General features: G+C 57.6%; 1 protein-coding gene across 1 annotated transcript in view; it reads right to left on the reverse strand.

The window, feature by feature from the left end:
* Nucleotides 1-2,420: 2,420 nt before the first annotated feature.
* QSOX1 (quiescin sulfhydryl oxidase 1) overlaps nt 2,421-13,888 on the reverse strand; it is a 35,304-nt gene continuing 23,836 nt past the window's right edge. Inside the window, 5 exon segments of the mRNA XM_047840508.1 lie at nt 2,421-4,301; nt 6,230-6,409; nt 9,873-10,020; nt 10,822-10,944; nt 12,520-12,649. Of these exon segments, the coding sequence (XP_047696464.1) occupies nt 3,562-4,301; nt 6,230-6,409; nt 9,873-10,020; nt 10,822-10,944; nt 12,520-12,649 (1,321 nt within the window). The 3' untranslated portion in view covers nt 2,421-3,561.

Below are 13,888 nucleotides of genomic sequence, written 5' to 3' on the forward strand. Positions count from 1 at the left end.
AAATTTCTTGGGGGGGGGGGGACCCAGGCAGTGCTGGGGCAGAGGACGCCGGTGGGGTGCAGGCTGAGGGCTAGCATGAGTGAGCCTTCCCTTCTCATAGTTGTCCTGGACTTCCAAGAGGACACAAATCATACAGGCTGTGATTTCTTTCTGCCACAAGTCCTTCCTGAGTGGCCTTGCAGGACCAACCCTCCCTGAGCTAAGAAAACAGCTGAAATCACTGCAAGAAAGGTAAAGGCACCTTAGGGACCACGAGGCTCTGTCTGAAGCCTTCATCCTAGAGGTGAGGAAGCAGAGACCCAAGAAGTGAATGGCTCATCCAATGTCACATGCAGCTGGTTAATGGCCACGCCAGGAGAATGAAACAGATCTCCTCCTCCTCCTCCAACTGCTGGTGACTTTCCTCCAGGGCCAAGGCTGTGTGGGTACCCTGGACCCCAGGCCTCACCCCCACATCCAGGGAATGATGTGCTGCTCCTGGGCACCCACCCACCCACCCAGTGCCAAGGCTGCCGGGGGGAGGAGCCAGGCTGGAAGTGGGGCCACCCCTTGGGACCTCACCAGCCTGGGGGTGGCTTCTGAATGCAGCAGCCCCTCAGGCTTGTGGTCCCCCTACCCCTGCCCACTTCCTGTCTTCTCTTCCTTCAGGTCTCAGAGAAGCCTCCCCTAACGTCCCCTGCTGGCCCTTCCTTAAGAGCATGAGCACATTTTCCTCTCCCGTCTCTTCCCCTAGAGTGGAAAGCTCCACCGTAGCGGGAACCACGGCTTTCTTCTGTGTATCCTCAGCTTTAGCCCAGGGCAGCATTGAACAAATCCTTAAATAATTTTTTTGAACAGAAAAAATGTCTACGTTTTTTTTACTGAGAATTTCTTGTATTCACTCTTTTTCTTTGTTGGACTTGGCATGTGCTTTCCCCTTGGCCTGTGATGCCTTTTCCTGCACGTTTTCCTTGCTACACCCACTCAGTTTTCAAAAGCCAGCTCGGCGGCATCTGTCTCTAAGAAATCGTTCCTGAATGCTCAGTAGGTAGCATCCCAGGCAGAGGGGAGTTTCTCTGTCCGGCTCCAGAACAAGGAGCCTTCGCTTTGGCAGGGCTCCCCCGAGGACCCTCTCCTGCGTGGGAGCTCTCCCAAGAAGTGGAGAACAACCCAGAATGGCAAGCAGAGTTCAAGTCACAGAAGCAGGGGCTCCCAGCCTGGCAGACCCGCTGGGGGAGGGGACGAGCTGGGGGGCAAGCTGGTTTATCGATGAAGCTGAAAGCGCCCTGGGGAAATCAGGGTGAAAGGCAGCAGCCCTGTTAAGGGGGAGGCCCACCCTTGTTTATCAATCAGAGCCACGGAGACAGCACAAGAAAGGGTTGGCTGTGCGGAGGAGGCCCACACCCACTATAGAGGCCCTGGTGGGCCCTAAGAAGGTCCTGTGAAGCAGGCTTGCCGAGGGAAATCCTCTGCACTTGACACTGTGCCAGGTACCAGGCAGTAGAGGAGCAAGGCAGGTGGTCTTGGCCCCGTGGGCACTGGCCCTGGGACCTCTTTCACCTTCTTGCGGCCGGGGTCGCACTGCCCCGTGTGCTGGCCCGTCAGCCTCCCAGCCAGGACCCAGTGGGGCTCGGGGAGAGGACCAGAGCCAGCTTAGGAGAACGGAGGGGGCAGACGGATGAGTAGAGCCGGGACACAGAGAGGGAGGCTTCGGGGAGGCTCCAGGCTGGAAGCTACCCAGCTAACACAGGGCTGACACGTGCAGGGAAGGGGGTGTCGACCCCTGCCTGTGCCCCCATCCCAGCTGCCCCAGCAGAGGGAGCACGCTCGGCACCCCGCCTGCTTCACCCAGTGCCAAGGCCATCTGAGCAGAGTGAAGATGTCAAAGAGAAAAACCCCAAATCGGATTGAGGCTCCTGTTCCCCCTTAATGAGGTTCATTATCAGCTGTTCTGATCCTTGTAAAACCTGGCAGGCCGGATTAGGGACAGGCTCTCTAATCTGGCTGACTCCTCCCTGCTGAGCAGCCAAGGCAGGCCGCTCCCACAAACAAGTCCTCTCCTTCCTTGGGAGAGAGCCGGGGATGCAGGAGGCCAGGCCAGGCAGGTGCGAGGAAGGTGCCTGGAGCAGAACTGGAACACGAGTCAGTGCTCCAGGGAGGCTGGGGGAACAGGAGGCAGGATTAGAACTCCACCAAGGCCTGTCTCCAGTGCATGTGGAGACGGAAGGGGCTTGGGAACGGAGAGCTCCGTGGGCAGTACAGGAGGGTCCATCCCGGAGACAGGGGCTGTGCTGGGGCACCTCCTCCCCTGCAGGGTGGTAGCTATGTGAGCCAGGGGCCAGTCACTTCTGGCTGGATCCCCACTGAGGCTGGATTCTGCGTATTCTGTCCAGACCTGGACACTAGGTCTCCAAACAGCAAGTTAAAGAACACACCAACGCTTTGCCTTAACAAAAATAATTTATTCCACAACCCTCCCAAGCAGTGGGGTAGAGTGGGAATCGAGCATGTGTACAGAGTCACCCTCCCCTCTGACCCTTTTAACCTCTGCACGATGGAAGGTGGGCCCTTGAGAGAGAGGACACTTCCTCACGGCAACACCCTCCACATTCAAACATTAGCATCTATTTCGGAGGCCAAAATCAAAAGACAAAAGACCCAGCTGTAGGAGGGGTAGAGTGCACTGGGGAGGAGACAAAGCGCATTCGAAGCAACCATCTTTTCCCTGTGGCTTCACTCTACCCTCCAGCTAAGCCCAGAGCCAAGGCACTAAAGACACCAGCACCCTCCTTAAATCCCACACCAGCCCTTATCAGGTCCCGCCAAGCCAGCTGCTCACCACCCAGCCCCATGGCCATCACCCATCCGAGTCCACACCAGCTCTGGCCTGCACCCCTCCTGAAGCAGAGGTGTGGGGGAAGGAGCCAGAAGCTCTCCTCCCTCCAACACTCACCCAAGCCTCACCTGGGGGACCAGCAGGACGTTCAGAAGCTTCCAGACCCACCCCCCCCAAAGCAAACCCCCACCCCATAGATATTGAGGGGCTGGAGGATGGACAGACCACAGAGGGCCAGAGGCAGTCCTGTCTTCTCTGGCACAAAGGCCTCTTTGCATCCAGAAGGGAGCGGGATGGACGGGGCCTGGGGTGCAGTGAAGAGTTCCGCTCTAGTGCGCCAGCCCTGGGAACGCTCCTCTGGATGGGGGACCTGGGGAACTGTGGCCTCACTTGCCCCAGTTTAGGCCCAAGGCCAGGTGGGAGACACGGAAGTTTCAGTGAGAATGAGCAGGACTTCAAACAAGGTGAAAAAAAGGAATGTGGGTCCTGAGAGGCCAGGGACAGAGTCTCCCATCCCCCCTGCCCACAGCTGTCCTCCCCCGTGCTGTCAGATGGACATGAGCCCTAGGTGCACTTTCATGGCTATGGAATTCTCCTTCCCAGAGGGCCCCAGGAGGTTCATTGGAGCAACTGGCTTCCCTGGATTTCCCTGGACAAGGAGCAAGGGAAAAGGGGAGAGGAGCAGGGGGCTGGAAGAGCGCCATGAACGGCAGCTCCCCTTCCCGCCCCCTCCCAAGGTGAACGGTTCAGGCTGTGGGGTGGCCAGCGTGGCCCTTCAGTGCCCTCATCCTGGCCCGGAAGTAGGTGTACACCGCCAGGAGGCCCATGAAAGACAGGGAGTAGAGCCCCACACAGAGGCTGATGTCCAGGTGGGAGAAGCCCCCTCCCAGCACCTGTAGCCACTGGTCCCGGCCCCGCACGGGCCCAGCCTCCAGCTCCCCATCAGAAATGCTGGCCAGCTGCTTTGAGCTGCGACCCACTCGCCCCAGCTCTGCAGGGCCTCTGGGGTTCTTCTCAGCGAGGAACTCGGCCAGCAACACGGCTCCTGTGTCTCGTTTGGTCAAGTGTTCCCGCCCTTTTGGCCGCTCCAACGTATCCCTGTGAAGCTCTGCTATGTGCTCAGGAGGTCCCTGGTCTGGCTCAGCCGTCATACTGAGGCCAATGAGCACATCCCGGGGGTGACTCACCCTCAGTGTCTCTGCCGGAACTTTGGGAACCGTGGTTCCTGGGCCTACCATGACCCCAGCCTTCTCAGGGCCCAGAGTAAAATTTCTGGCTGCCATCCTCTGGGCAACCATCCGGGGGCCCGGCCCGGCTGAAGGAAGGTCCAGGACGACATTGCTCGGCGAGAAGTGGGTCTTGAGGAATCTGAGGGTGTTGTCCAGGTCCCACACAGGCGAACCCCGGAGCTCATTGTGGCAGGCAGAACAGAGTTCGCGGGGCGGCCACTGCACCTTGGGAAAGTGGGGGTCCTCGCTGGGGGCACCTGGCGAGGAAAACACACAGGCTGGCTGTGACCCCTGGGCCTGCCTAGAAGTGCAGACCTCATTCTTCATTCAGAATGCCAGCTTCCTCATCTGCCCTTGGGAATGATGGGTATGAGAAGCCAGGTGAAAAAACCTAGCATGGGGTGGGGGGGGGGGCATGGAGCCCAGCAAGGTGCTGCCCTGGGCGAGGATGACTCCAATCCCCTCCTCAGCCACCACGGCCTCCTAGCGGCCGCTCCCTGCAGCCCCTTCATCAACTTCACTGCTGGGTTGTACCCCTCAACCAGGCATGGAAAAGGGTCAGAGGACTCAATATTATCTGTCTTGCAGTCTTTGGTTGGTCTGCTAGTAATTTTCTTCTCTCCATTTTTCTGAAATTTCCCGTTTTACACAGTGAAGAAACATTACTTCTGTAGTTCAAGGGAAAATGTTTTTTTTAAAACGAGAGCTCGGGCATGTGGTAATGTACAGGTGTTCCTCACGCCATGGCAGCCCTCCAGGGTAGGCAGGAGTTGGTGGAATCTCCTTCCCTGGTGGGCTCCAAGGGGTGGGTATGGGGGCGCCTGGGGGCCTGGATGGGGAAAAGGGCACTCAGGAGGGTCAGGGAGTTACCCTGATGGCTGGCTTGGTGGGCACAGCCCCAGGCTGAGCCCCACAGGGCCAGGGTCGCCCAGGGAGTGCCCACCAGCCCAGATCTCTTGGAGGAGGCACCTCTCCCAAAGGGGTTAATAGGGAACAAAAGGTGCTGGCCAGAACGGAGCAGCGGCAAGTGATGTAACCGCTGGAACAGTTATTGTGGGGAGGGGACATCGAGCAGATTCCAAAGGTCCAGTGAGAGGTAGTGGTGACCAGCCTTGTAAAGCGAGCACTCGATTTGTACCTGCTTGTTACCAATACTAGTTTAATCCGAAAGGACCCCACTACCCCCCCCCCACCCCCGCTCCGAGGGCGGGGTACTGCCTTCCTCCAGGCCGGGCGGTGCCAGGAGAAGCCCCAGATCCACCCTCCAGTGGCAGCTGGGCCCCAAGGGGAGCAGGGAGCCTGCCCAGGTCATGGGGCTGGAGGGTCACATGGAGCATGTGGGGGCGGGACGGCAGCAGAGAGGGAAGCAGGGAGAGGAGAGACGGGCTCCTGTCTTCTTTTCAACGTCGGCCAGGAGGCCCCAGGGGACCAGCAGCCTGCACCACCACCTGCTCCATTCCCTTCCTTTTCCTTTAACCTCGGCAGCCCCAGGCCTCATCCCCAAACCTCCCACCCCCAGGAGGTCTGTCAGCCACTCCCCTCTCCCCACAGATAAGCCCAGGCTCCGACCACAGATGGCCCCTCCCCACAGCGACAGTTTCTGGTCACCCCTTAGTTTAATGCTTTGGCCTGTTGGACCCATTCGACTCCTCTGCACCAGGAACAGAAAACACTGTAAATGGGGAAACTCAGAAGACAAGGCCTCCCCCTATGGGAATCAGTCCCTGTTTTTTTCTAGGGAGGACTTGGTCTTTGTCTTCAGGCACATTTCATTGCTAGACCCCTCCCCTTGGGTGGAAAAGCCCAGCTTTCCTCTCCCTGGTGGTGTGAGTAAGAAAGGGGCCAAGAGCCAGATAGCAGAACAAGGAAGGCAGGAGAGGGACCCCAAGAGTTCTGAGGAAGGCGCCCTGGTGCAGGAGAAAGAGTGAGCAGTGGCACTGGAAGGCCACAGTCCTAGAGCGTCAAAGCCTCAGCTTCCTCATCTGGAAAATGGGTCTAAAGACACTGACTCCATCAGCAGCGCAGGCGGACCATGTGGAAAGGCTCTGTGCCCTGTGAAGCACTGTGAAACACAGGGTGTTACTTTGGGGATGAGTGTCTTGTCCCCACCTCTGGTCCAAGTCCCCTAAAACTCCCCCACCTCCCTCTGTAGGTGACTCCAGGCTTCGAGAGGGCCCTTCCTTACCGGCGAGGCGGGCGTTGACCTTGTTGTGGCTAGACCAGAGCCAGAGCACGGCGCTGTTCAGACTCTCCACCCGGTGCATGGAGGCCGCCGCCATCTGCTCAAAGTGGCTGGCGCAATCTCGGCAGCCGAAGAAGAAGCGCACGTAGCCCCGGATGGCCTGGAGGACCTCCTGGGCTTTGGCTGCCGGGAGAGGAGATGCTGCTGTGGTCGCGGTGGGGGGGGGGGGGGGGGTGGTGCTTTCTGGCTGCCTGCGCCCGCCAGCCCCACCACCGTCCCCTCCACAGGCCCCGGGTCTCCTTGCACACCTGTCCACCTTCCAGAGGTCACTTCAGAGTTGACCCCATCTCCTCCCAAACTCCTAAATTGCAGTTCCTTTCTCTGCTAATCATCCAGGTCCCTGTCACTGACACTTGGGATAAAGCCCAAACTCGTCAGCAGAACACTTAGGCTCTTTGAGATGTGTCTGGAGAAGCAGGCAGGGGCCAGCCTGCCCACACCCCATCCCCTGCACCCCTCCTTGTGCCCAACCCACTTTGGGCTTCCTGCTCCTTCAGCCACTGCATCGGGGGTCCCTGCGATCTGGCTCTGCACATCCCCCGCTCTGTCTCCATATCCCCTCACCTCCTACTCCCTCCCCCTGGGCCCTCTGGACTGGCGTCAGTGCCCACCCCTGAAAACTCCCTTCACCTTCCTGCTGACGCCGGGCTCCCTGAAACATGCCCTCTTAAACCCTTTGTCTTCCCCACACCTCATACGTCAGGGCCGGTGGTGGCGGAAGGACCCTCCTTGCTGCTGGTTGCTTCCAAACTCTCTCTGTCCTGCGGCAAACTCCCAGCCCCTCAAAACAGGACCCATGGCCCCCCCACCTCGACCACCCCCCAAGCCATCATTCCTGGCAACTTGAGCACCCTGAAAGCCACGCCTTGCCTTTGTCCTTGGCCCCCTGGGTGCTGCCCTCTCCTGCCCCAGCCCGGCTGCTGCCTGCCCCACAACTGTGCGCACTGCCTCCTCCCTCCCTGTGCTCAGGGCCTTACCCCTTCTGGCCTCGGCAAGGATCTCACTCCTGTAAACATATTCCTTTGTTACTGCGGCACCCACTTCTCCCTTAACGCGGATCATTCTGACTGGGAAAGACGACTGCAATAGACATCCCTTCTCTGACCCCTGTTACTTCCCCGTCATCTCCAGTTTCTTGCCTCTTGTTCTCCCCTCAGCCCATTCCAGCCGGGCCTTTCTCTCCACGACACAACTGCAACAGCTCTTGCCAGAGAGCCCCGCACCCCCCCCCCACCCCCGCCCCGCTTGGCTGAGTACACCCTTCTTCAAACACGGTATTTTGAAATCACAGCGGCTGCTCCTTCTCCATCTCCTTTGCTGGCTCCTGTTCCTCGTCAGAGGCCCAGATGCCACACACCCCAGGGCACAGGCCTCAGTGCTGTCCTCTGCCCGCCCCGTAATGGGCTTGTCCAGTCCTGAGGCTTTACCTATCACCCCTATGCTCATGCCCACGAGATCTGTACCTCTGCCATGGACCTCTCCCCAGAAGCCTGGACTCAACTGTCTACATCTCCGTTCAGACAGCCAGCGGGCACAGACCACGGAGTCCCCCACCATCTACACACTCCGACCACGGAGCCTTCCCATTTCCCGGCTCACAGAACCACCGTCCACCAGAAGTTCAGGCCCAGCAACTCTGGGGTCTACCCTGGGTCCTGGCTCCTGCCTATACTCTCCATCCAGTCCGCCCCGGGCTCCCATCAGCACTACCTTCAAAATACTCCTAAATCTGACCACTTCTTCCACATGCTACCTACCACTCTGGTCTAGGCCACCACCGCCTCTCGGGACTAGCTTCGCAACTTCCTGGGGTGGCCCTGCCTCCACCTTGCCCCGCTACAGACCACCCTCCACCCAGCAGTCTCCCTAAAGCATCAGTCGTTGGGGACGCTCCCCTATGAAACTCTCCAGCAGGGTCTCCTGACGCTGAATCAGAAATCCAACCCCTCCTTTGCCAAGACCACCACACGTGCACCTCCTCTACTGCCTCCCCCATCCCAGCCTCTCCCCCTGGCCTTCTTTTGCTGCTGCCAACATGCCAGACGTGTCCTCTGCACCTGCTAGTCCTTGGCCCGTGTTATCGGCTGTATTGTGTTCACTCAAATTCTTATGTCAAAGTCCTAACCTCCAGTATTTCAGAATGTGACTGTATTGGACACAGACTTCAAATTAGATAATTAAAGTAAAATAAGGTCACGAGGGTGGGCCCTCAGCCATTATGACTGGTGTCCCTACAAGAAGAGGAAGTTGGGACGTGGCACACGGTGAAGACCACACGAAGACACAGCGAGAAGAGGGCCTTCTGCCAGCCAAGGAGAGGCCTCAGCAGACACCAACCCTGCTGACACTTTGATCCTGGACTTCCAGACTCCACAACCGTGAGCAAGTAAGTTTCTGTTGTGCGAGCCCCTCAACATGTAGCACTTTGTTATGGCGGTCAAACGGGCACAGCCTGGAAACCTCTCTTCCCACATTCCCCCAGCTGCCTCCCTCTCACCAGTCAGGGCCCCGTGCAGGGCCGGCTCCTCCGAGAAGCTGTCCCCAGCCACCCTGTGTAAACATGGCACCCCTCCCTCGCCCTCTTCCACACCACCTAGCTCGGTCTTCTTCAGAGCATTCATCATCACACCTGAGATGATCTATTTGTATGGTCCCTGTCCATCTCCTTCCCCCGGAACATCGGCCCTCTGAGGCAGGGACTTCCTGCCCGATGCACCACGGTACCCCTCTCGACACAGGGCCCAATGCTTTGAAGGTGCTCTGTAGAGACCGGCTGGCTGGGCGGCTGGCTGCACCCTGGCCGCTCCTCGAATCCCTCTGCCTCTGCTCAACCGTTGGGGTGCTCTTCCTTCCTAGCTCGGCTCCTGTTCACCCATCCATTCTCAGCTTACCTCCTTTTGCCCCTCCTGACAGCATGGAGACTTCCTCCCCCTCCCTGCACACCCTCATCCCTGGCTCTTGGCCTTGGCACCTTGCAGGGCGGCTCCGCCCCCCGGCCCCACGGAGGGCAGGGATTGTTTCTTTCCCACCTTTGCAGCCTCCGGGCTGAGCCAGGGCCCCATATAACCCTCAGCAAACACGGACTGAACTGAATACCTGCCATTCTGGCTGTCAGCTGTGGCTGCGAGGCAGAGTGGGTGATGGAGGCAGCTGCTCGGTTTGGGGAGGGAACAGGGCAAGAGGAGCAATGTGTTCCCCCAGCTTCCCTCAGAAAATGACGTTTCAGTGGGAAACACTAAAACTGTTCAAAGTACACAGTATCAGCCACGTAGACCAAAACAGACATAGTTCTTTCCTTTACAGGAGTATAAAAAAACAGAACCACACATTTTTCACGAAGGGCTGGAAACAAAGCAAGGTCGTGGTTCCAAGAAAGCCGGGAAGAAACCTCATGCTGCTGTTTGCCGGGCACCACCCTGGGGCAGGGGACACGACCGGGTGGCTTCTCCAGGTCCCCCCCATTCTGGTTCTACGCTGAGTGCATGCAGCCAGCTGCAAATGCAGAATCTTCTACATCTGGGCCTGAGTGAGGAGGGCAAGGCAGGGCTGGGCTGGGGCACTGGGGGTGCACAGGCCTCGGACTCACCTGCTTCATGCGAGTGGTCTAAATTGTGCCGGGCTGCTTGCACGGTCAGGAAATGAAAGAGGAGCCACAAGGAACACGGAAAGCCCCGGAAATGTGGCTCACTCCCCTGGCAGCCAACCCAGTTCACCTTCTTGACAATCACAGCGCCCTAAGGAACACATACGTGCATGAGAGCATATATGGAGAAGAAAAGGAATGGGACGGGTGGTGAGGAAAGAAGCTTCCAGGAGACTCAAAGGTCAGCACACAACCCTAAGACAAACGAGGTCCCTTTCTTAGTCTCTCATCTCAAAGGTGGCCTTTCCCTTCCACTGGCGACACCCATCAAAGGAGCAGCAGATCTGAAAAGCTGTGACACAGACTGAGTTACATCCTTATTCTAGCCTCAACTTCCCCATCTGTAAAATGAGAAATGAGGGGTCTGGCCTCTGAGGTCCCTTCGAGCCTTGGCATCCTACAAATCTGTAAGGCTGTGTGCCTCTGCTGGCTGCCGTGGCCCACCTTTGCAAAGAGCGGAACGCACAGGAGCCCAGAAAGGTGCCCCTGGAGAGGGCCAGAGGGGCCCAATGCGCCTGCGGTCCACAGGGAGCAGTGGCTACAAACTCGCTCACGGCTGGTATCTCACAATTGGACTTGAATCCCAGTCCAATCACCTACCGGCTATGTGATCGTAGACAAGTTACACAATCTCTCTCACCCTCAGTTTCTTCATCTGCTAAACAGGGATAATAGCTACCTTCCACTAAAGCTGGGAAGATTAGATGAGCTACGGTGCACGCACACAGCTCTAAGTAGCAGTTTATTCATTACGAATGGAAGGACCCAACCAGGATCCCGGACTCCTGCCCCAGTCCAAGTTGGTGAAGGAGGTCGGAGGCTACAGGGTGAGCCTTCCACTCCCACAGTTACTGAGGATACGAAGAAGGACGTCAGTTGTCCCCAGACTCACCTCCTTCCTGTTGTCCAGGGCAGCTTTAAAGAAACCGTAGGGAATTTTCTTTCTCTGCTGCCTCTTGAGCCAGTCATTCATGGAATGCAGGAAGTTCTGGACTAAGGGCTGGCCAGGGAAGTGCTGTGGGGGGCACAAGGGGAAGCTGGGGAGTGAACAGCAATTCCCCCAGAGCCCTGCAGTCCCAGGGAGGATAGGGGGCTAAACAGAAGTGGGCCAAGGCAGTTTCTTGAAATGTCCCCAAGCCACCAGGAAAACATCCTGCCTAAGATGCAAACGTGTGTTCCTCACAACCTCTGCTCTGGGGCACCTGGTAAGGCGAGGGAGGGGCTGGGGAGAGAACAGAGGCTCTAAGTCAAGCTGGGTCCTTGAGGCTCCCTCTCTCAAGGCTGACCCTGACCCCACACTGCCCCTGGGAGGAAGGCTGGGCAGCTGCGTGGCTTCCCGGGGCTGCTGGGCACCTGGGCCACACAGTCCTCTTTGCAGGTGATCTTCTGAGAGACCAGCTGACTTGCTGACTTACTGACTGCTGGGCGAGGCTGGGGAACAGCCTTCCATCTGTATTCCGTAGGATGCCATGGGGACAAGGCGGCCCTGGGGCGCATAGCCAAGATCCAGACCTTGATGGTAACTCCCAAGAGTCTCTGAGGAGCATGAAAAGCTACTCTGACAATAAGTCAGCTGAAATCTCATTAGTATCAGCACTTTAAAGCCACAGGACTCTAGGGAGGAGGACAGATGTGTGTGTGCATGTGCGCGTGCACACACACACCAGGGGAGGGGGGCAGAAGAGGGGAATGCCAGCAGAGCAGGTCAGATAAAACCACCGAGACACTGGTCAAGAGGACAATGACACTGAGGAAAGTTCGGAGGAGAAAGAAAAAAGAAGGATCGCTACACAGAAAAACCTGCCAGAGGACCGAGTCCTGGGAGAAAGCCGTTACACATTCCCATCAACCCTCCAGGGCTGGACACGGCCCCTGAGGGAGAAGTGGCCAGAAGAATCTTGTCTTTGACCCACTCCCTCTTGGTCAGCTCACTCGGGCCTCTGGGCTCCCAACATGATTTTACAGCTTTAAGTCAGCGTTTTTCCCTGACCTTTGCCCTTCATCCTGACTTGGACCCTTCCTCCTTCTAAGACCCTGGTGTCAGGAGGAAGGATGAATTAAAGTCTCTGGACTTCAGGGAGTCACCCTGTGGCTGGAGCAGGAAACGCTGGTGACCGCACGCCACCCAGTGGCCAGTCCCACCAGCTGCTTACAGGAAGGAGCAGGGACGTCGTTGGGGAGGGACCCAAGGCACTGGCTTCAGGCTGTGACAGCACCACACAAGCACAAGACTGAGCCAGGTGGGCCTGAGGCCAGGACTGGGTGAGGTGGGGACCGGGGAGGTGGGGCTGGCAAGCAGTTCCCGATGGGGAGGCACAGATCACCCCCAGCGGCAGCCCCAGCTGCCCACAGACCTGCACCAAGAAGAAGCAGACCTGGCACTCAGGAGCTGAGGGTAGCTGAGTCAGCAGTCAGGCTCAGCAGGAGACCAGAGCCCGCATCTGACTCAGCAGTCCTCGGCAGCCCAGAGCCTCGGATTTTAAGTAGGGCAGCACTGGAGTGGATCTGGAACCAGACAGAAGGATGCAGGGAGGAAGGGGGAGCCAGCTACAAAGGGAAGAGAGACAAGGGAGACTGGGGCCCTACTCACCTGGGCCAGCACTGCCATGAACTTTTTCAGGGCCACCAGGCGCTGCCCTTCCAGAACAGAGAACTTGCCTACTTCTACCCGCAGGATGTAGTGCAGTGCAGATTCCAGGTCAGCCATGTAGATCTTGGAGCTAAGGACCCAGGAGGAGGCAGAGAGAGAGAGAGGTGTTAGCCATAGGGCAGCGGCTGGGGACGAGTGCCCAGGGCTAAAGAGAGAGAAGGGGAGGGCCATCTCTGATGGTCACAGAGTCTTGTAAGTTAGCACCAGGCTCTGCCACTGACCAGCTCTATGACCCTGAGTATATGACTTAACTTCTCTGAGCCTCAATTCCTCATTTATTATCACAAGTAAATAATAAATTGCTCATGGGTAGGTTGCTAAGAGGATGAAACAAAAGCACAAAGGTAAACCCCTCAGCAACTCCTGGCACAGAGTAGGGGATCCCCCTCTGCAGGCTCAGAGCCAGTCTCACCCATGACTCCTTAAAGGTGCTTTAGTCAGGCTGCTGGTGGAAGGCTGAGCTTCATTCTCTGTTCTGAACAAAGACCCCCAAGGGACAGACAGACCAATAAAAAGCTGGGTCCTTTCGGAAAGACCAAGGGTTTGGCTGCCCACCAAGTCAGGGCACAGCGGGGACTCAGGGGATAGGAGGAGAAGCGGTGTGTGTTTTTATTTTGGGGCTGATATCCTCGTAGCTGCCAGACTTTGGTAGCAGGTGGGGCTCCCTCTCACACCTCTTGGGCTGACCCCAGCCCCAGCGGAAGGGCTTCAGGCTCCATGCTGACCGTTCCCCCCTGCGCCCATCACGCTCACTTGGGGCCTGGGCTTGGGGTTCTGAAGCAAAGGGCTCCTTGTGTGTTGGCCGCTTCTCTACCCCTGCTTCCTGAGGCCTGGGTTCTGGCCTCAGATCTACAGTGAGCTAGCTCTGAGAGGCGGGGCAACTACAATCTACCTCTCTGGGGCCTCAGTGACCTCACCTGTAAAATGGACTGATGGCTCCTGCCGCACCTACCACCTCAGGTTGCAGGGAACCAGCAAGGTCAGCTAACTGGGGTGAGCCTGTGACCACCTGTGCTTCACACTCGTGGCAGAGTCCCTCTCTGTGCTCCTGGGCCTCAGTACCTCACCATTCCCATGGTCTGCCTCAAGAAATGGCCCGTGACTGAAGGGAGATAATGTATTGGAAGGTGCCCAGCAGTTTGGCACACCAGGCCAGTATGTGTCAGCTATTATAATTTGAATGAATTGAATCACCATAATTTGAATGACCATAACGACCATTCATTCCCACCTCTCAGTCTCTCTTTCCTTCTTACCTGATTTACTAAAAATCTCTCCATTAGTGCTTTCAACCCTTAAAGTCCCTCAT

This window comes from Prionailurus viverrinus, chromosome F1 (genome assembly GCF_022837055.1).
Source record: "Prionailurus viverrinus isolate Anna chromosome F1, UM_Priviv_1.0, whole genome shotgun sequence".
Classification (NCBI taxonomy): domain Eukaryota; kingdom Metazoa; phylum Chordata; class Mammalia; order Carnivora; family Felidae; genus Prionailurus; species Prionailurus viverrinus.